We start from the raw sequence: 22834 nt of genomic DNA, 5'->3' as shown, positions 1-22834 counted from the left end.
AAATCCGAGAGCTGTCAGAGCACAGCCTGCTGGGAGATGTAGTCCTGGGAGAGAAGCATGGAGAAAAGAGCAGAGCCTCACATTTACTGGCAAAGAGAATGAGGGGAGATGGAGAACTGCCCCTAACTTTCCCACACTCCGTCATTTCTCTTATCTAGGGAATGTGTTCCCTCCACCACCCTCACCTCCACTCCTGCAAAATAGAATATTTTTAACTTTAGCAGCAGACCCCATGGTACTTGAAATACAGTGTGATTAAAATAGACAGACAAGGAAGAAACCCCCAGAAGAGAGGTGAGAGAATTCAGGAGAGTGTTTCCCCTGGTGGGGAAGGGGTAGAGACCGGGGCGGGGTATGTTGGGATCTCCTGGGGGGGCTGGTAGTGTTCTGTTCTTTGGAGGGGGGGTTGCTATTACACAGGTGTGCTCACTTTGTGAAAATTCACTGTCACACACTTGATTTGTGCACTTGACTGTGTTTTATGTTCTGTTTCAATGAAGTTAACACACACATGTATGGTACATGCCAAAGAAAAGGTATAGTGTTTCAGTGCATGGGCTCTTAGCGTGGACTTCCTGGTTCAAATCTCAGCTGAACTGCTTACCAGATGGGTGGCCCTGGGCAAGTTACTAAACCTCTCTGTTAACTCACTTGCATAATGGCATGATAAAATATACACCTACCTTTTTAAGTATTAAATTAATTAAATAGATAGGAAATTTGAGACGGAGACTAGCACATAGTAGACACTGTATAAGAGTTGGCTGTTCAGGGACTACTCTGGTGGCACAGTGGTTAAGAATCCGCCTGCCAACGCAGGGGACACCTGTTCAAGCCCTGGTCTGGGAAGATCCCACATTCTGTGGAGCAACTAAGCCTGTGTGCCACAACTACTGAGCCTGCGCTCTAGAGCCCGCGAGCCACAACTACTGAAGCCCACACGCCACAACTACTGAGGCCCGGGCACCTAGAGCCCATGCTCCGCAACAAGAGAAGCCCCTGCAATGAGAAGCCCGCGCACCACAACGAAGAGTAGACCCCACTCGCCACAACTAAAGCCCGCATGCAGCAACGAAGACCCAAAGAAGCCAAAACATAAATAAATTAAAAAAAAAAAAAAAAGAGTTGGCTGTTGGAGCTTCCCTGGTGGTCCAGTGGTTAAGACTCCACACCTCCACTGCAGCGGGCACAGTTTCCCTGGTCAGGGAACTAAGATCCCTGGTCTGGGAACTAAGATCCCGCATGCTGTGCAGCAAGGCCAAAAATATATATATATATAGAGAGAGAGAGAGAGAGAGTTGGCTGTTATGATTAGCTGTATTGATTTCTGTCCTACTTACTTTATTCAAGGGTTTAGTGTAGAAAAGGGAGAGGTAATGAATGCAGCTGATGTTTCAGTTGAATGCTATTAAAGATGAGGGGAAAGATGAGAAACAAACCAAGCAGAAACTCTCAGAGCCCTCTGGAGGTGTGTGAGGGGATGGGAGGAGGATATGTAGGGTTCACGGCCTTTGCTCACTCAGTATTCCTCTCCTGGACAGGACTCCAAGAGTCATGCCCAGATCTGCTGCTTCCTGCAAAGCTAGAGGAGGCTCCAAGAAGACACGAGTGATGAAAGAAGACTCCTGTGGCAGGCAGGTGCTCACTCCTTCATTCATTGATTCATCCATCCATTTAACATACACCTAATGAGCATTTCCTGGTTCCATTCCTGCCCCTTGCAAATCCCAAGAACCTGATGAACAGAACAAGGAGTTGTCAGATCATTCCCAAGGGGAATCCCTCTTGACTCCCAGGTTGCCTCTCCCATCTATTCCTGCTTCTCCTGCTCTGGGTCCAGTTCACTGCAGCAATGTCAGCTGCAAATACTGCAAAGTCCCAGAAGCCCCTGAGGGGAAATTTCTGCTGGTGCTTCCCAATGCCTTCCTCCTAGTGGATGTCTGCTGGGCCAACATGGTCCTGCTGATTGGACAGAGTACTTTTCTCCAATACCTGGTGACACTGGGTCTACAACATCTCTTAGATTATATGTGAAAACAAGACCTGTGGGTGTTTTATTTGAGTCCTCCCTACCCCGTGTAATCAGAGCTGAGGTCAATCAATGAAACAGACACAATGCCATATGATGCGAGGGAAAGTAGATCTAATAACCTCAAATCTGAGTACCTTTGTACTAAAGTCCTATCACTATTGAATCAAATTCAAGATCTCCTGCACCTGTGGAGATAATACTCAATTTATCTTGAGCTTGTCTGCGAGTCAGAGAGCCCTAAAGAACAGCATGTAGTGCTCTGGAGCATCATAGAAAAGATATTAGAAGGAAGATAAGGCATCTAGAATTATGGAAACACACAAATAGTTTGCTGAAAACACATGTTATTAAATATTATAATCCAAAGACCACCATCAGGTGATTGATTAGTCCTGCCAAATGTTAAACGACATTACAAAACTATAATAATTTAAATAGTGTGGTACAAGCAGGTGAATAGTCAGACAAATCAATAGAACAGAATGGAAAGCCAAGAAATAGACCCAAATACATATGGAAATAGAGATATGATAAAAAACACCATTTCAAATCAGTGAGGGTAGTGGTGGACATGGAGTATTTAATAAAGTATTATAATACCTAGGTATCCAGTTGGGAAAAAGTAAACTTGATACTTACCTTACTCTTTACACCAAAATTTGAAATAGATCAAAGATATAAATATGAAAAATAAAACCATTAAAGTATTAAGAAAAACCATTGAACAATTTTTAAAATGATTTTAGAGTGATAAAACCTAATAATAACAAGATAGGAAGCACATGTTTTGCAGACAAGAGTTTATTTAGTGTATAAAGAACTCTTAAAAATCACTAAGAAAAAGAATTAACAACGCAATTGAAATCACAGTTTACAGAAAAGAAAATACAAGTGATTCTTTAACCTCACTCATAATAAGAAAGAGGCAAATGAAAATTACACTGGGAGCTGGGGACTTCCCTGGTGATCCAGTGGCTAAGACTCCACGCTCCCAATGCAGGGGGCCTGGGTTCCATCCCTGGTCAGGGAACTAGATCCCACATGCATGCCGCAAATAAGAGTTTGCATGCCTCAGCTAAAGATCCCACATGCCGCAATGAAGATCCCGCATGTGGCAACAAAGATTCCATGTGCCGCAACTAAGACCCGGTGCAGCCTAAATGAGTAAAAATAAATAAGTAAATATTTTTTTTTAATTACACGGGGAGCCACTCTTCACTTATCAGATTGGCAAAGATCAAAAAGGTTATATAACGTGGTCCACTGGTGAGAATGTGAATAAATAATGATGAAATGCTACTGGGAGAATTGATTGTTACAGTCTCCAGAGAGAAGTGTGGCAACATCTAATTAATCAAAACATGTGCCTGTTGACCTAGACATTCCACTTTCTTGTTTTTGTAAGGTTGTCAGGCAGTACTGTGTGTAACAGCAAAAGTTTGGAAACCTTCCAAATGTCCATAGCCATACAATGGATACTATACAGCTATAACAAAGAATACTTTTTTTAACATATGGTCATGGAACAATCTTTGAGAATATTAGGTAAAAAGGCAAGGAGCAGAACAGTGTTCATAATATGCTACCATTTGTTTAAAAAATGGAGGGAATATATGGACATATTTATTTGATATGCATAGACTATCTCAGAAAAGATAACAAGAAGTAGATAACAATGGTTGCTTCTAGGAGGACGGGTAACAGGAATAGGTGGAGGCTTTTCACTGAATGTACCCTTTTGTACCTTGTGAACTTATAACCTATGGCTTATTAAAAATTAAAGTTTTGAGCAAAACAACCAAGATCATTTTGGAACAACATACTTGTTTATTTTTGTTAAATTAACCATTGCAATATCACAAAACAAAGCTATTTCTCAAACCAGTATTGAGACATTCTTAAACATGTGTTGCTATATAAGCAAAACTATCATCTTGACCTACTTTATCATTGCAATCAACACTGAAAGGATCACAGACCAATCTGATATCTGCTTTTTAGGGACTTCAATCTTGTATGTGATTGAAAGAGATGAAAACATCAGGAGAACCAGGGCAGGAACAGACCTAAAATTCAGCTATGAGGACGCATTCACCACCTGTAACACCTCTTCCTGATACTGATAAATCACAGGTCAGAAGGTAAGCCATCCTTGAAGGGTGTGCTATGAAGAGATCACATGATACGAAGCTGGAAAGCTGCTCTACGATTTGAGTTTTGGTCTGAATTCAAATGGGGTCATACTGCACTGGCCACGTGGTTATCCCTGCCCTGGTTACTCTTGGAAGGAGCCCCTTACAAATTAGAGCAGGAAGAAGAACGATAAACCTCTTCTTCTCTCCCTCCCTTCACCTAGTCTTAGAATCACAGATTTTGGAAGCTAGGCAGAGAAGTAGAAGGTCCCAAATCCGACCTTCCTACCATAAACTGCCTGCCACCCCCTAAAAGGGTTTATGTAGTACCACATAGATATTTCTATTTCCAGCCATGAGGGACTTGCTGCCTCTTCCCATGTCCCTACCCCTGACTTGACCCAAGTGGAAGCACAGTTTTTATATTTGTTTTACCCAGTAATAATGATTGTTCCTTTTTTCCAATTTTTATTTTTTTTTTTAGTATATGTGCTGCTGAAGCGAGCACCGATTGTTCCTTTTTCTCGATTTTAAAAGGTGAAATAAACTCATTATCCTTCTCAAAAAAAAAGTTTACTGCTAGTATGTAACGTCTATTGATTTTCCGCCTATTGGTCAGTGACACTTACCGACAGCGGGTACTATTGACATTTGGGGCAAGAAAATTCTTGTAAGGGGTTGTCCTGTACTTTGGAGGATGCTTAGCAGCATCCCTGGCCTTTATACATACATGCCAGTAGAACTACTCCCCCCTGTGACAGCCAAAACGTCTCCAGACTTTGCTAACTGTCCACTGGGGAGCAAAACTACCCCATTTGAGAACCACTGCACTCCAAGAGGTAGGGCCTTCAGGATAACAGGATGATACAACTTCAGTATGTGTATTATTGGAAAGGATTAGAGCATAGTAATGTTTTGCTGTGTATCCTGTGCCTTTGACTCAGCTGGAGTCTAACCAAGCAAAACTGCTTACTGCCCAGGATCAGTTATTGGTACCTTTCCAGGGCCTATGGATGCTGGCTATCTCCTAAACTTTTGGCCTTCCTTCCAGCTTAATTCTGATAACTCCGTTAGTCTGCCATGGCTGGGACCTGTGCACCCCTAATGAGGGAACTTTCTGGGGTGATGGGAATGTTCTACATCTTGTGATCTATGCTTTTGTTGAAACTCAGTGAATACACACTTAAGATTTGTGCATTTCACCCAGCGCAACCAAATAAATAAATCAAATAGATATTTAAAATTAAAAAAAGATATATTGTACAACCCAGTGAATATAGCCAATATTTTATAACTGTAAATGGAGTATAACTTTTAAAAATTGTGAATCACTACATTGCACACCTGTAACATACAATATTGTACATCAACTGTACTTGAATAAAATAAAAAATAAAATTAAAAAAATCTAATTGCCACAAAGTCCAGAAAATTATATTTTTATTAACTAACTGCCTGACATGCTTAATGATATTTTTTCTCATATTTTTGGCTACATAGTTCTGATGGCCTCTTGCTGTAACAATGATTTTGTAAATATCATTTTCCATAGACAGAATTAAAAGATAATTCAGGCTTACCTCTATCATGGATGATCAAATTTGTTTAAAAAAAATTTTATTTTTAAGGGTTACAGAAAAGTTGCAAAAATAGTACTGAAAGATCCCATGTACCCTTCATACAGCTTCCCCTAATGTTAACATCTTAAATAATTTTAGTACAATGATTAAAACTAGGAAATTAACATTTGTATAATAATATTAAGTAAACTGAAGGCCTTATTCTATTTTCACCAGTTTTCCCCCTAATGTTCTATTTCTTGAACAGGATCTAATTCAGGACTCTACACTGCATTTAGTTGTTAGGTACAATGGCACGTTTGAAGAGTACTGGCCAGTTATTTTGTAGAATGCCTCTAAATTTGGGTTTTCTGATGTTTTCTCAAGCTTAGATTGAGGTTTTATTCAAATTTGTTTTGAATTATTGATAGTTGCGTAAATTATGTGCTTTCATACACAGTCACATACACTGTGGTTTGTAGTATTCCCACCCTAGAAATGGAAATTCTGATCAATTATTTTTCATGTATTCACACCAAAAAAAACAAGAAAAAATGGTACATTTGTAATTGTATATGCTGCATTATTGAATAATTTCCATTTTGACTAGGCATTGATGAGAACAAAACAGTCCACATTCCACTTACCTTTTACACTTCTGATGATTGGAAGAATTTTCCACTGATTAGCTTCTAGCTCCATACATTTCAAATCTTATTACTGGTGTCCTATCCACATACTTACAGTGCTGGGCACCATCGGACCACATTCATACTATGATACGACATCTGGCTCCCCTACACCCACCCCTAACAATCAACATGGAGATTTCTTTTCAGAACAGTGAAAAACAAAGCATAAGTTTAAGGTCTCATCAATTCACTCTGCCACATTTATTTTAACAATCCTTGATCACTGTGTTACATTTTAATGATAAGATGTAATCGAATGTTAGTGAAATCATCCCATCTTTTGATTTTACATAAAGTTGGCTTAGATCCCTTTCCTATATCTATTGGGAAGACCAACAATCAATCTCCCGAAGACTTCTGTGAATTCACACATTGTGTGATTTTTCCAAGATTTGGGAAAATGGAGGGAGTTTATAATTCAGCAACATAAATGACTTAATACTAAACTTTAAACAGCCCTGTTCTTAAAGTCCTTTGGTTACCCTGACACTGAAAAATTTTCACTGGTTACTTTTATCTATAAACTCTAGTTCCTGACATGTTTCTTACTAATACGACTCTTCTTTTCTTCCTCCCCTCCCCCTTTTCTTCTTTTCCTCCCTCTCCTCCTCCTCCTCCTTGTTGTTTTCTTGAGGCACAACTGACAAATAAAATTGTAAGATTTTAAAAATTTTATTTTATTGAAGTATAGTTGATTTAAAATGTTGTGTTCGTTTCAAGTATACAGCACATATATTGTTATACAAACCCACACACATATGTGTTGTGTATATATATATATATATGTATATATATATTCTTTTTCAGATTCTTTTCCCTTACAGGTTATTACAAAATATTGAGTATAGTTCCCTATGTATACAGTAGGTCCTTGTTGGTTATCTATTTTGTATATAGTAGTGTGAAAATTGTACGATATTTAAAGTATGCAATGTGATGATTTGTTAACTCTCTTCTTTAGGGAGTCTTATCTTTGCTCCTTTTTGACTATTCACCCAAACCGCCAAATTCCTTTATCTTCTTGTGCGAGGCAGTTTAGCTATTTCTTTATTAAACTGTCTCCATTGGGTACCTGTTGCCTACCTAAAGGTGTTATAAATGTTTTTTTCCCAAACCAAGAGAGTTATCACCTCCAAGAGAAGCTATATTTTCCAGTTTTTAAATGCCTTTTCATCCTACTTCTTACCTAGAATAAATAGTAATAAAACAAAATTTGTACCGCTTTGTAACCATGATGCATAGCAAGAGGGAGGAGAGCATGAGAGTTAGACCCACAGGTTGCGGGGCCAGATTTCCTGGGTCAAAATCCTGACTTTCCTCAACAATACCCAACTGAAAATGGGCAAAGGAGCAGAGTGGACATTTCTCCAAGGATACGTACCTAAAAATAAAATGGCCAATAAGTACATGGAAAGATGTTCAGCATCATTAGTCATCAGAGGAATGCAAATCAAAACCACAAAGAGATACTACTTCATACCCACTTGGATGACTAAAATCAATACACAGATGATAACAAGTATTGGCAAGGATGTAGAGAAACTGGCAACATACACTGCTGATACGAATGTAAAATAACTTCTTTGGCAAACAGTCTGGTAGTTCCTCAAACAATTAAACATAGTGTTAATATATGATCTAGCAATTGCATTCCTAGGTACATCTACAAAATAAATTAAAAAATATATATCTACACAGAGACTTGTTCACAAATGTTTATAGTAGCATTATTCATAATGGCCCAAAAGTGGAAATAACCTAAACTGTGCATCAACTGATGAATGGATTAAGAAAATATGGTATGTCCGTACAATGAATTATTGCTCAGCCATAAAAAGGAATAAAGCACTAATATGTACTACAATGTGGAAGAATCTTCAAAACATTATGCTATGTGAAGAAGCCAGACACAAACAGCCACATATTGTATGATTCCATTTTTATGAAATCTCTAAAGGCAGACCCACAGAGAGAGAAAGTAGATTAGTTGCTGGCAGTAGCTGAGGAGAGGAAGGTATAGGGAGTGATTGGCAAAGGGTATAAAGTTTCTTTGGGGGATGATGAAAATGTTATGAAATTAGACAGTGGTAATGATTGTACAGCCTTGGGAATATAATAAAAACCACTGAATTGTATACTTTAAAAGGATGAATATTGTCGTATGTTAATTACAGCTCAATAAAAATTAATTGATATCAAAAATTTTTAAACAATGCCCTCACACATATTTTGAATGATAACGATTTCAGTAATTTTATAGAAATACCAAAAGAATAATTTCACTTGTAAAATATCCTTCTAGATTCCAAGCAAGAGCACAGTTTAAAGATGGCATACACTGGTTGCTGGGAAGGGGGGCTGTGTGGGGGGAGGGTTGGATTGGGAATTGTGGAACTAACAGATGCAAACTATTATATATAGAATAGATAAACAACAAGGTCCTATTGTATAGCATAGGGAACTATAGTCAATATCCTGTAATAAACCATAATGGAAAAGAAAAAAAAATAAAGATGGCATATATTCTATTGGTCTCTTGACAATTGGAGAGGTAGGTCTATGTGCCCCTCCTCTCTCTGAATCTTGGTGGGCTCTGTGTGACTGTGGTGTGACTTCTCTGACCAATAGACTACACGGAAGTGATGTTGTGCCACTTTCCAAGCCCAGACGTTAAGAAATTTTCTATCTCTTAAATATCATTCCTCGAGTTCGGTCATTTTGGAAGAAGTTGAACAAGCCTGCTAGAAAGACCACGGAGAGGCCCTGAGCCTATATGGACAGGGGGAGTGGTCCATCTGAGTTCAGCTTCTAGCTATCCTCCCGAGATTCAAGACATGTGAGGGGAAGGCTTCTTGGACCAACCCAGACATCATCTGGATTACTCCATGGATTACCCCATGGAGTAATTCCAGTCAACGCCACATGCAGGGGAAGAAACACCTAGCTGAACCCTGCCTGAGTTTCTGACCCACAGATCTTGAACATTATAAAATAAATTCTATTTAATCTTTATGTGTGGGTGGATTGTTACATATATAGTGCGTTACAAAACTATAGATAACTGAAAAAACAACTTAAGAGAACTGTCCTGGAGAATTCTTGCTAAGCCTGTATTTGCAAAATAATTTCCTTAAGCAATAGAAAGTAATAGATAGCCTTACTAATGAAATCTTACTCTGTATGGATTTATCTTTTAAATGAAAGTTTGGAAGAGACAAAGAAAATGATATGCCATAGATTAGTTCTATCCTGAACCCAGTATGTTGACTGGGTCATCTCCAAACATTGATTGAGCATGATAATGGAGCAAATTAATGAATATGCATGTTAGACAACTTTGCTGTTAACCATTGATTTGTCCTGGCACCGACCTCCCCAGGAGCATGGTTTTCTCTAACAGCACCCGTGAGATTAGATGTAGGCATAAAGAAGGGTGGTGTCATTCACTAGATTCAAGGCACACACAGGGAGAGGCCAGGAAAGCCAAAGGCAGAGGTCTGGCAGGTAGTTGGAAATATAGGTCTGGAGCTCAGAGAAGTGTAGGCAGGAGAAATTGGTTTATTGAGCATTACAATTTGTTTGGGAGGACAGCAACTGGGCATAAATCCAATTATCTCATTCCGCCTAAAACATTTCACAGGCTTGATTTCAGGATAAAGTTCGAACTCTAGCTTGGCACACAGGCCCTTCATGATCTGAACATTGCCTGTCTCTGACCTGATCTACCATCCCTCACCCATCCCCCCCCTTTGATCTACACTCAATCACGTTCTTAGAACACTGTGAGCTCCATCACACCATGTGCTTTCAAACCCATACCTGGTATGCTTTGATCACCCCTCCACCCCATCTACTGGCTCACTTGGCTCAACTGCCCCTCCTCCTGGCCTCTCGACTATCCCTTTCCTTCATCAGCTGGCGTTTTGTTTGCCTTCCCCTAGGAGTGCTCCACTTCACTACTTGCAAATGCCCTGTGCTATTTGTACAACAGCCCTTATCACAGTGCATCCGCACTGACAGTTTTCTTGGTTGTTGAAAGAACAAACATACCACACTGCACTGCACACAGGGTTGCTAAGTGAACATTCCCAAACATAAACCCATTGGTCTTCTCCCTGACCCAAGCTCACAATCCTCTCCCCTCCACACTTCTCACGGGAATTCCATTTTCATGAATAATAAACGCCCTCACATCTTCAGCCTTTGTATGTCTAATGTACCCCCAATTCCCGGCCTCGACTGAGAACTGGCTGTGTCCTGTGGACACCTCTTTGCCTGCGGTTTCTGAAGTGGAGGCTGTTTATTCTCCTGTATCCCACATGCCTCAGCTTCCCGGGAGCAGGGTATCACTGTCCTCTCCACAGCCCACCCCCACTTCCAGACCCTTCCTCCATCCTGACATGAAATGCCTGCTCCTTTGAGCCTCAAGTCATGAGGCTCCTCCTCTCTGACCCTGTCCTGGATTTACTTCCCTACCATGTCTCTTTTTTCACAGATGATTTTGGTGCCTGGTTCTCAGCCTTCTCATCCTAACACTGCCATCGTCCAGGTGACTTAATTATTTTCATAGATGTGCCAGCAACTCCCTGGACCCTCAGGCCCTTGACCTCCTCCTCATCAGAAACCTCCTCTACCTCATTCCACCCCTCAGCCTGTCAACACCTGGAACCATCCGCCTCTAAAATCCTGCATTCAGACAACCCCACCACAGCACCTCCTATTCATCTAGCTCTCTTGTGGCACGAATCCCAACGTAGCAGTTATTTAACCCCAGGAGGACCTCCAGACCACTATAAGGCCCTGCTGTTATCAATTCCTTTTTTATCCAACTGAGATTTCATACTCATCACTTCAATCATTCCCTTACCAATATCCTCAGCCCCCTGACCCCCTTGTCTTTCTGCCCTAAGAGCCTGAAAACCCCAACTCTGGATGAACCCATGCGTTGGTCCTCTTTGTGCAGCTAGCTGATGAGAGCTGCTAGAGACAAATCACATCACCTTGCATGTTGATGCCATTATAAGTACATAGCCACCAACGTCACCCAGGGCTTCCAATGAAACTGTCCATCTTTTTTTATTTCCCTAATTGCCACCAACCTAATCTCCACAAAGATTATTTCAAACCTTCACTATCCCTCTTAAACTCCTTGCCTCAATTTCAACATGTATCCTGACCCCTTAACACACACACACACACACACACACACACATACACACACACGCACACACAAATAGGGACCACCAGAAGGAATATTCTGCTACCAAGTTTAGAAGTCTATTTGAATTCATGCTCATCATATTTTCCTTTCCTCCTGAAGTGAATTTGTCTCTAGCCCATCATCTCCTGCTTTCTCAGGGACCTTACTCTATCATTTATCTCCTATCTCCCCTTTATCTTTAACTTTTTCCTCTGTGCTCTTTAAAAATGCTCCTACCAGGGAATTCCCTGGTGGTCCAGTGGTTAAGACTCCACACTCTCACTACCGAGGGCCCGGGTTCAATCCCTGGTCAGGGAACTAATCCCACAAGCCACGCGGTGTGGCCAAAAGAATAAAATTAAATAAATAAAAATGCTCCTACCTTCCCACCTCCTCTTCCTGATACTAAACTCTTTTCTCTTCCCCAGCCTGAAAACGTTGGCTACATTTTCTAACTTTCTGCTCACCCCACAGCCTCCTCCAATCAGGCTCCCACCCCACCACTTCTCTGAAGCTGTTCTCCCCAAAGTCACCAGTGACTGATACAGTGCTCAATCTAGTGGACACGTCTCAGTTCTTTGTTGCCTGACTTCTCAGTAGCATGGCACACTTGATCAATACCTACTTCTATTTTTCACTGTTTTATTGAGGTATAATTTATATGCACATGTTAAAAGTATACAATTAGATGAGTTTTCACATTACCATACACTCATCTCACAGTCTATCACCACCATCAAGACAATGAACATGTCCATCACCCCAAAAGCTTCCTCATTCTCCTTGGTAAAACCCTCACATTCCTCTCCGCTTCCCCCCATCCCCAGGAAGCCACAGGTCTGCTTTCTATCACCACAGTCTATAACCTACAGTTGGCATTTTCTAGGATTTTATATAAATGGAATCATTTTGGTCTGGCTTCTTTTACTCAACATAGTTACTTTGAGGTTCCTTCAGGCTGTTGAGTGCATTGAAAGCCTATTCCTTCTTATTGCTGAGTAGTATTCATTGTGTGGATATATTACAATTTGTTTATCCATTCACCTGTTGATGGACACTTGGGTTGTTTTCCTATTTTTTTATTATAACACGGAGTCTATGATCATTCACATACAAGTCTTTGAATGAATAAACTTCCATTTCTCTTGGGAAATTACCTAAGAATCATATGATAGATGTATGTTTAACTCCCATTTAACTATTTGAGAAATTGCCAAACTGTTTTCCAAGGTAGTTGTATCATTTTGCATTCTCAGAAGGAGTGTATGAGAGTTCCAGTTGCTCCACATTCTCATCAATACTTGATATGGTCAGTCTTTTTTATTTTAGCCATTATAGTAGGTGTGTAGTGGCATTTTATTGTGGTTTTAATTTGTATTTCCCTAAGGACTAATGATATTGAGCACTTTAAAAATGTACTCATTTGCCATCTATATATCTTTTCTTCCTTCCTTTCTTTCCTTCTTTCTTTCTTCCTTTCTTTCATTTTTGGCTGTGTCTGGTCTTAGTTGTGGCACACGGTATCTTTGTTGCAGAGCACGAGCTCTTCGTTGTGGTGCGTGGGCTTCTCTCTAGTTGTGGCACGTGGGCTCAGTAGTTGCAGTGCTTGGGCTCAGTAGTTGTGGCACACAGGCTCTCTAGTTGTGGCTCGCGGGCTTAGTTGCCCTTCAGCATGTGGGATCCTAGTTCCCCGACCAGGGATGGAACTCGCATCTACTGCACTGTAAGGCGGATTTTTAACCACTCGACAACCAGGGAAGTCCCTATACATCTTCTTTGTTGAAGTATCTGTTCAAATCACTTGACCATTTAAAAAATTGGGTTGTTTTCTTAATCTTGAGTTTGGGGAGTTTTAAAAATATATATTCTGACTACACATCCTTTATCAAATACGTGATTTGCAAATATTTTCTCCCAGTCTTTATTTTTCAAAGAACAGAAGTTATTAATTTGGATGAAGTCTAACTTAATTTGTTCTTCTATGGCTCATGCTTTTGGTGTTGTATCCACTTCTTTAAATGCCTTTATAATGCGTTCTATTACACCACGTCCTCTGGGTTCCCTCTGGTGCCAGTTATCAATTTATTGCCCTTCAGCTCCAATTCATCCTTTTTGCCTGCTTTATGAGTGGAAAATGACCCTTCTATTTTCTATATTCTCTTCTTTGGCATCTGGCATGATATTAAGCTTTGTCAATAGATGGCACTGGAGAGACACTGTGGAAGGAAAGGGGCTTGCTTTCTGGTTCTGTTGTGCTAGCTTTGCAGGTTTCTGCAGCAGGCTTGGCTCCCGCAGTGCCAGGCTCCTGTGGTCCACGCAGCTTCTGCACCATCAAGTGCCTGACTCCATCAGCATTCAGTGGTCGGCAGCGTCCCCCAGCAACCCTCCCCTCAGGTGGTTTTGTAGCAGAGTGCCTCCAGTGAGACACTTCCCTGTGGACAGCTTTCCCTAGCACAGTGGATTTCCAGCAAATTTCAGTGGTGCAGCAGACAGTGACTTCTCTGCCATTCAGTGTGCTATACTCTCCAGCAAGCCCTGGGCTTCAGTCTGGGAGTAGAAGGGGTCTTTTCCTGGGGAGCTCCATCTCAGCCCCAGGTAGGGGCTATTATATATTATATTGTATTATTTATAGTATATCTGCTATTAAAAATTTAAATTATATCTATTTTTTACTTTATTTGTTCTTTTAGTCTTTAGAGTTCTTTTTTTTGGCCACGCCACACAGCTCGTGGGATCTTAGTTCCCCAACCAGGGATTGAACCCGGGCCCTTGACAGTGAAAGCGGGGAGTCCTAACCACTGGACTGCCAGGGAATTCCCTAGAGTTCTCTTTACTTCTTACTAGCCCACTCGTTGGCAAACTGTGACCCACAGGCCAAATTCAGTCCACTGCCTGTTTGTGTAAATAAAGTTTTATTGGAACACAGCCATGCTCATTCATTTACATACTGTCTATGGCAGCTTCAAGTTACTGAGGCAAAGTTGAGTGGTTGCCAGGGAGACGGTGTGACAGGCAAAGCCTGAGATATTTACTATCTGACTCTTTACAGACAAAGCTTGCTGCACCCTGGTCTGGAGTTGACTTTTCAGATTACTCACTGTCTTTGGAATATTTCACATATTTCTTTCTGGAACACAGCCATGCTCATTCATTTACATACTGTCTATGGCTGTTTTCATGTTACAGTAGCAGAGTTGGTAGCTGCAACAGAGATGGCCCCCAAAGCCTAAAATATTTACTTTTCTTTGTAAGAAAAGTTTAATCACTCCTGTACAAGCCAGTTCCTCATTATTCCAATCCCGTTATGGTTAATAATTCTTCATGTTAAAATTTCCCTGTTCAAATTTACTGTGTGGTTTCTCTAACCTGCTTAGACCCAGGCTAATACATCTCCAACCTCTCTGTCCCCTTTTCACAGTCCATTTTCAGTCTTACCTTTCTCTACTTATCCAATAATTTGAGTGCTCCTCAAGATCCTCCTCTGAACTTTCTCTAACTTCCTCTCCAAGTGACTCTTCTGCTTACCCATCTTCAGTCATCAATTTTGTGGAATTAACTAAAGAAACCTCAGCTACAATTGGAGTGGGACAGGCCTATATGGGGAGCTCTCATGCCCAGCCATGCATCATCAATTACTCCAAACAGGAAGAGATGTTTGCCTACATCTCCCACAGGAAAATGTTGCCTACATCACTATCCAGAAGGAAGAAGAAAACTCTCCACTGCATACAGTCCAGCCAATCAGACTTTAACAGCCCAACCAATAAGAAGCCTCCATACTTTGGATTCCCAGCTTTCTCCAATGGACTCTTTGATTATCACAGCCCCTCCCAACCCCCCCCTTTTGCTATAAAAGCAAGCTCCCCTTCCTTGTTCTCTGGGTTTGCCCATGGGCCACCATAGTTTGCATATCTTGAATTTCGGGTTCCTATGGCTATTTCTGAATAAACTCGCTTGCTTGTAAATAACTCCCTATTACATTATTAAAATTGACAGGTTTAACCAATTGATTTTAATCTGGGTTCTATGGATGAAATTGCATGCAAATTTTGTGTAGATGCCCAAATGTGCATATGTATAAGAAGAAGTTCTCCAGCCTCATCTTTTGGCAACACGGCTCAGTCGTTAAGGGCACAGAGCATGGGTACAACCTGCTTAAGTTTGAATCCCAGCTCTGCCACTATGTCCTGGGCTAACGTATTTAACCTTGTTGTTGTTTCAGTTTCCTTGTCTGTGAAATAGGGAAAATCATAGTACCTACCTCATAGAGTTGTCATGAGACTCAAGGTAGTTAATAGATAGAAAGCACTTGGGCAGGGCCTGGCACTTAATAAGCACTATATAAGCACTGGCTGTTATTGCCATTTCTGGCACTGCCCCTAGCCCCTGTGCCTCAACTAGACCAGTGTTTTCCATTGTTCTAGTGGCCCCTGTTTTAACTCTGCACCATCAAGTGCACTCACTCAAGTCCTCTGCTCAGAGCACTCTTGCCTATATGTTGCTTACCCACTAACTCCTGACCTTCCTCAGGCCTCAGCTCAAATGTTATTTCCTCAAAGAAGCCTTCCTGATTTCCAGACCAGGAGAGGTCTCCTGCTATGACCTCCCAAAGCTTTCTCTATTTTCCCTCATAACCCTCATCACAATTTATGCACAGTGATCACTTGTTGCAGAGGTAATTTCTCCCTTGTACTAGGCTCCTTGCTGGACCTCAGCACAGTGCCTAGTACATTGTAGGAATACCATAAACATTTGTCAAATAAATGAGTGAATGAATAAGGAACAAAACATGGGAAGGCTTTTAATACAGGTGTAAAACTCTATTCAAATATTAGGTAACCCAATAATGAGCATGTGACAAAATCTGATGACTTAGATAATATAATGTTAAATCAGTAGAAATTTGTATTGTGTGAAGGAAACCCTCTCCTCTCCAATTGATATAAAATATATTGGTTCAAACTGAGCTTGGAATATGTGTCTTTCAATCAAATGGAAATGAATTATCCAGAAGAACCAGAATACATTACTGTGTGCAGTCAGGGACCACAGAGAGATAATGACTTAAAACATTCCCCACCTTCACCCCCAAGGAAAGGAGACATAGTCCTCAGATGGCAGACTGAAAGGAGTGACTGACCAGGGAAGCTGCTTGTTCCCAGAGAATTTCCATGGCTTTAATTCAAGACAGGATTAAATACTTTCATGAGTAGGCAAAACCAACTGTGCTAATCTGAGAAATCCATTGCTACCCTGGGAGTTAATATAACTAACCCAAGTCATCAAGAAAACTATATTCTATCATCAATTAACACTCAAACACCAGGAAAATTATGATTATACTTTATATTTCATTATAATTCCAAAAAGACACAATAAAATGATTCTCCTGGTAGTAGTGTCTTCAGGGACCGATTGCTTCTGCTTCTTTGCATGAAGGAATCCCTAAGGAGGAAAGATTCCCCCCTCCCCCCTCAACTGTCAGACTCCAACCGCTCCTCTTTTGTGCAGTCAGCCTTAGAACATTTCCCAGACGCCAATATTTGACCTCCAGGAGAAACATGCGGTAACCGCCTAACCATAATTGGGGAAAACTGAACCAGGGTCTGGACTTAGGGACCGGCACAGAGAGGACTGGGGAGATTTCATGGTGGCCAGAAGGGCCATGGGAGAGCTGGTTCGATGATCCCAAAGGCCCTAGATCCTAGCTGGTTGGGGACCCTTTGCGTATCTGGTGCAAGATTCAGCTTCTCTCAGCGTCTGGGAACAGCGTGCTCACATGCCAAGCTTTGGACTACATTTCCCAGACGGCTTTACGCCCCGGGCTGTCGCACTTTACTAGGGCGTGTCTTGGAAGAGAGGCCACAGCCGGCGAGCGCCGCTGGGGCATCTCGCTCACCTCCGGCAGCCGCACCTGCCTGCCCGCGAGATGATTGGGGTCCTGCTCCTGCTCCTCCTCCTCCCCTTTCTCCTGTACATCGCTGCACCCCAAATCAGGTCTGTGCAAATGTATTGCCTTCTCTTGAGAAGTCTTCGGGGGAAACATTCATCCCCATCGAAGCTCTGTTCTTCAAAAGAAGGAAAGGAAGACTCCCCGCGGGGCTCCAAGTAGGGGAGTTCGGTTGGTCGGAGGAGGTCCAGCTGCCCTGGGTGAGGAGGGCGATACCAGGAGACCCCAGGCCGTGGGAAGGGGCTGCAGTCCGGAGCACCCTGCTTTGTTTTCTCAGGGCGAATCGTGACATCTGCAGCTCCATTGCTTGCTCTCTTGTTGCTGTTAGATTTGCTTTTTCTCTGGACAGATGTAGTAAAGGAGAGAAATGAAAGGGTTTCATCACATTCTCCTGCCTTCTACCTGCCTTTGCAGCAGGAGTTGGGGGTGGGAGGTGGTCCGAGCCCTGCTCTGGGGTTTGGGGGTGGGGAGGAGAGGTTGAGGGTCGTGGTCTCTTGACCAGGTGACACATCAGCCAATGGCTGGCTGAGTGCCCCGGAGAATCAGCAGCGAGTTGCACACTGCTGATTGGTGCTGAGTAAATCACCAGTAGTGACGGTGGACCAGTGACTGAAGACGCACCCTCCTTCCCTCGGTGGGGATTGGATGGGCGAGGGAAGGGGGGCGCGGTCACTGTCTGAGTGGAACTGGAAGGCGCGCTAGATCACCCTCTGCCGTTTCTTACCACATTCACCCCTTCTTCCCTTTCTCCCCACCTCCTTCGAGCCCCTCCTCCAGTTGTATTTTTCCTCCCCTCTGCACACGCAGTCCTTCCACCTCTAGGCACACATGGGTGTTGGTACTGGGCCGAAACGCTGCTTTTTATCTTTCTGCCACGACATCATCTTATCCACATAGACTCTCAGTAAAGAGTTGAACCTGAACTAAAAATAGTGCTCATACCTCAGCAAGATTTTTCTAAGGAAGGTTACACTCCAAGGGTGATGTTCCAAACCACCTAGCTAGGTAATGGGGGCTCGACCAGATCTGGACTTTCATAGTTGATTGTCTCTTTTCTTCCTGCTGGTTAAGGAGAAGGAAGAGCTGGGTAGAGGCCCTGATACGTTGAGGCTCCTGGAGCTAAAGCCGAAGGAATGTGGGAAACTGAGCAGGGAGGCTTGTTCTGAGGAGGAAGATATCCGTTGGTGGTCACCGTGAGTTAGTTTGCTTCCTTCATGGCCTGTTTGTTCTAAGCAGGAACTTGAGTGGCTAGAAGTGTGTACTTTGCAATTCTAAGTTCAATGAAAAAGGTTGAAATGCTCTTAAAAATGCATCTCCCAGTCAACAAATTGTTTTAAATTGAGCCCCCAAGATTTGCAGAGAAAAGAACAATCCAAGGCCTACTAATACCTGTTTGTGCATTCATTCTTTTGGAGAAGCAGGATGAAGGAAGAAGGACTCAAATTAGTGAAACCAGGACTTGAATCTCAGCTCCCCTTTGTACTTATTTGCATTATTCTTTGTCTTATTTATTTTTTCTAAATGTATTTATTTATTTTTGGCTGCGTTGAGTCTTCGTTGCTCTGTGCAAGCCTTCTCTAATTGCGGCGAGCAGGGGCTACTCTTCGTTGCTGAGCGCAGGCTTCTCACTGCGGTGGCTTCTCTTGTTGTGGAGCATGGGCTCTGGGCACGCAGGCTTCAGTAGTTGTGGCATGCGGGCTCAGTAGTTGTGGCGCATGGGCTTAGTTGCTCCGCGGCGTGAGGGCTCTTCCCGGACCAGGGCTCGAACCCGTGTCCCCTGCATTGGCAGACGGATTCTTAACCACTGTGCCACCAGGGAAGTCCCTCTTTGTCTTATTTTTAAGTGTGTGTGTGTTTCTGTTCGTTTTGTCCAGGTTGACAAGCTTTCATAATTTTAACTTTGTGTTGGGTAAGCTGTTTTATTAAGGCCATAAAGTGACAGTTATGGACAGATTAACATCAGTGGACCAGTTCTTTCTTTTTCTAGGCCGAGTCTTGTGATTTCCTAAGCCTAAGAAAGAGCTCCACCAGGATCCTGGCTAAACAGATATTCATCATTTCTTGTAACTGCAGGGAACAGTGCTAAGATTTGCCCTTATAATAGAATCACTTCTGTCCTTTTTTTAAAAAATAAATTTATTTACTTATTTATTTATTTTTACTTTTGGCTGCATTGGGTCTTCGTTGCTGTGCATGGGCTTTCTCTAGTTGTGGCGCGCAGGCTTCTCATTGTGGTGGCTTCTCTTGTTGCGGAGCACGGGCTCTAGCCGCGCGGGCTTCAGTAGTTGTGGCACGCAGGCTCAGTAGTTGTGGCCCACAGGCTCTAGAGCTCAGGCTCAGCAGTTGTGGTGCATGGGCTTAGTTGCTCCACGGAATGCGGGATCTTCCTGGACCAGGGCTCGAACCCGTGTCTCCTGCATTGGCAGGCGGATTCTTAACCACTGTGCCACCAGGGAAGCCCGAGCAAGAAAATCTTAAGAGCAGAAAATTTTGTTTTCTTTCCTACAACCTTCCTTTAATCTATAAAAAGACAGCGGTAGAAGGAACCAAAACAGCCCTCAGCCTTGGGACCTGTAGACGCGGGGATGTTGCAGGAATCTCTGGCTGAGACAAAGAGAATGAAGAACTGATGAGCTCTCCTCTGTCTGCAGGAAAATGCTGTCCAGCGGGGTGTGTACATCAACCATCCAGCTTCCTGGGAAGGTCGCTGTGGTCACTGGAGCCAACACAGGCATCGGGAAGGAGACAGCCAAAGAGCTAGCTCAAAGAGGCAAGTTCACCTGCTTCTAATTCCCTCCTGCCACTGTTGTTTTTTTTTAATTGAAGTATAGTTGATTCACAGTGTTAATTTCTGCTGTACAGCAAAGTGATTCAGTTATACATATATATACATTCTTTTATTAATATATTCTTTTCCATGTGGTTTATCATAGGATATTGAATATAGCTCCCTGTGCTATACAGTAGGACCTTGTTGTCCATCCATTCTATATGTAATAGCTTGCATCTGCCAATGCCTAACTCCCAGTCCATCCATCACCCACCACCCCCATCTTGGCAACCACAAGTTTGTTCTCTATGTCTGTGAGTCTGTTTCTGTTTTGTAGATAGGTTCATCTGTGTCATATTTTAGATCCCATGTATAAGTGATATCATATAGTATTTGTCTTTCTCTTTCTGACTTACTTCACTTAGTGTAATAATCTCTAGTTGCATCCATGTTGCTGCAAATGGCGTTATTTCATTCTTTTTTATGGCTGAGTAGTATTCCATTGTATATATGTACCACATCTTCTTTATCCATTCATCTGTCAATGGACATTTAGGTTGTTTTCATATCTTGGCTATTGTGAATAGTGCTGCTATGAACATAGGGGTGCATGTATCTTTTTGAATTATAGTTTTGTCCAGATATATGCCCAGGAGTGGATTGCTGGATTATATGACAACTCTATTTTTAGTTTTCTGAGGAACCTCCATACTGTTTTCTGTAGTGGTTGCACCAACTTATATTCCCACCAACAGTGTAGGAGCGTTCCTTTTTCTCCACACCTTCTCTAGCATTTGTTATTTGTAGACTTTTAATGATGGCCATTCTGACTGGTGTTAGATGATATCTCACTGTAGTTTTGATTTGCATTTCTCTAATAATTAGTGATGTTAAACATCTTTTCATGTGCCTATTGGCCATCTGTAGATCTTCTTTGGAGAAATGTCTATTTAGGTCTTCTTCTTGCTACTGCTATTTTATCCCTTGCAATGATGACCATTCTCATTATTTCCTCCCAGTCTTGGAATTCAAGAACATTCCAAGTGCCCCGCTGATTTGCTGGTCTGACACTAGTACAATGTTCTACATATAATGGACACAATGAATATTATTGATTTATTTTTCTTTCCTGATTTGTTCATCAGATACCTCTGTGTGAAGTAGGGGTAATTCCTTTTTAAAAAAAAAAGTAGAAAATGATATTTAACATTAGTATTAGGTCTTTGATGCTCACTCAAAAACAGAGCCGACAGTTTGTCTCTTTTATATGTTGGTTGACAGGAGCCCGTGTATATTTAGCTTGCCGGGATGTGCAAAAGGGGGAGTTGGTAGCCAGAGAGATCCAGATCATGACAGGGAACCAACAGGTGTTGGTGCGGAAACTGGACTTGGCTGATACTAAATCTATTCGAGCCTTTGCTAAGGGCTTCTTAGCAGGTAAGTGTGGAACTGGAGACTATGCTGTGGGTCTTGCAATCAACATGGCAGACTTGGCTAAAAGGAAAAGATTCCTCTCCCTCTCTGACACATATAAATGCTAGACAAAATATAGCCCAAAACTTCTGATTCATAGCTGAACTCATTAGTAACAAAGAGGCAGAAACAAAAAGTGAATTCAAAGGTTCATAGCAGTGCATAAGAACTAAAGCCAGAAATCTCATACGTGTACCAGAACTCAATATGGGCTTTAAGGTCTGGAGTCCAAATATCCGTACAGGGTTAGGAGATGAGACCTCAGGATCTTGAGGGCTGGGTTGCTGTCTGTGTCTGAGCCTCCACATAAGGTTGGGATGCACAAAAAGCCATCTGGTCCTTGGTACAGGGAGCTTAAAAAAAAACCCAGGCCACCAGCTCAGGGACATGACAAAGAAGCTTATCATCTCTTTAGAACATGGATGGATAAATGGTCATCTGCAAGAAATTAGAACTTCAAGCTGACATCATTTATGGGGTGGGGGGGAATTCATTCACACCACCAACTGGTGCAAGAAACTTGAGCTGAGAAATTAACATAAAACCCGGTAGTATCACATCAAAATTGAGTCCAAGAGCACTCTGTAGGCTTATTCCCTCAAAACCCAGGGATCTAGGCCTCGCAAGGGAAGCAACTTCCACTGATATATACTTTTAGTCAGAAATTACAACTCATATGAGGAAATAAATCATAAGAGAGAGTTGGCAGATGAAACAAAGGGATGAAACCAGTGTTTCTTTGTGGACCTGAATCCGAGCGGCAGGGAGGCATAGAGAGTATCCTTTTTCTCTTGTTTTGGAATTTCCCATTCAGCTTGGGAAGTCTTTCTGTTGGGAGAGATAGACAGAACACTTCCCAAAAGCACTGAGTAAGTAGCTCCTGAATTGGAAAGATTGGAAAGGCCATTTGGTAGTTTCAGGTGGAATTGGGCCCTGTATTAAAAGTATGTATGGGCTTCCCTGGTGGCGCAGTGGTTGCGAGTCCGCCTGCCGATGCCGGGGACGCGGGTTCGTGCCCCGGTCCGG

At 42.1% G+C, this 22834-nt stretch overlaps 1 protein-coding gene across 3 annotated transcripts in view; it reads left to right on the top strand.

Moving 5' to 3' along the window:
• The first annotated feature begins 17407 nt into the window (after positions 1-17407).
• Positions 17408-22834, top strand: part of RDH11 (retinol dehydrogenase 11) — a 21775-nt gene continuing 16348 nt past the window's right edge. The window contains exons 1-3 of one of the 3 annotated variants that reach the window (XM_024118319.3): positions 17408-17612; positions 20217-20335; positions 21617-21772. In XM_024118319.3, the coding sequence (XP_023974087.1) occupies positions 17545-17612; positions 20217-20335; positions 21617-21772 (343 nt within the window). In that variant the 5' untranslated portion in view covers positions 17408-17544. The remainder of the gene's footprint in view (positions 17613-20216; positions 20336-21616; positions 21773-22834) is intronic. The other 2 variants (XM_055088546.1, XM_055088545.1) reach the window with 2 other exon arrangements.

Source organism: Physeter macrocephalus, chromosome 11 (genome assembly GCF_002837175.3).
Source record: "Physeter macrocephalus isolate SW-GA chromosome 11, ASM283717v5, whole genome shotgun sequence".
NCBI classification, from domain to species: domain Eukaryota; kingdom Metazoa; phylum Chordata; class Mammalia; order Artiodactyla; family Physeteridae; genus Physeter; species Physeter macrocephalus.
This window is presented reverse-complemented; position numbering and strand designations above follow the sequence as displayed.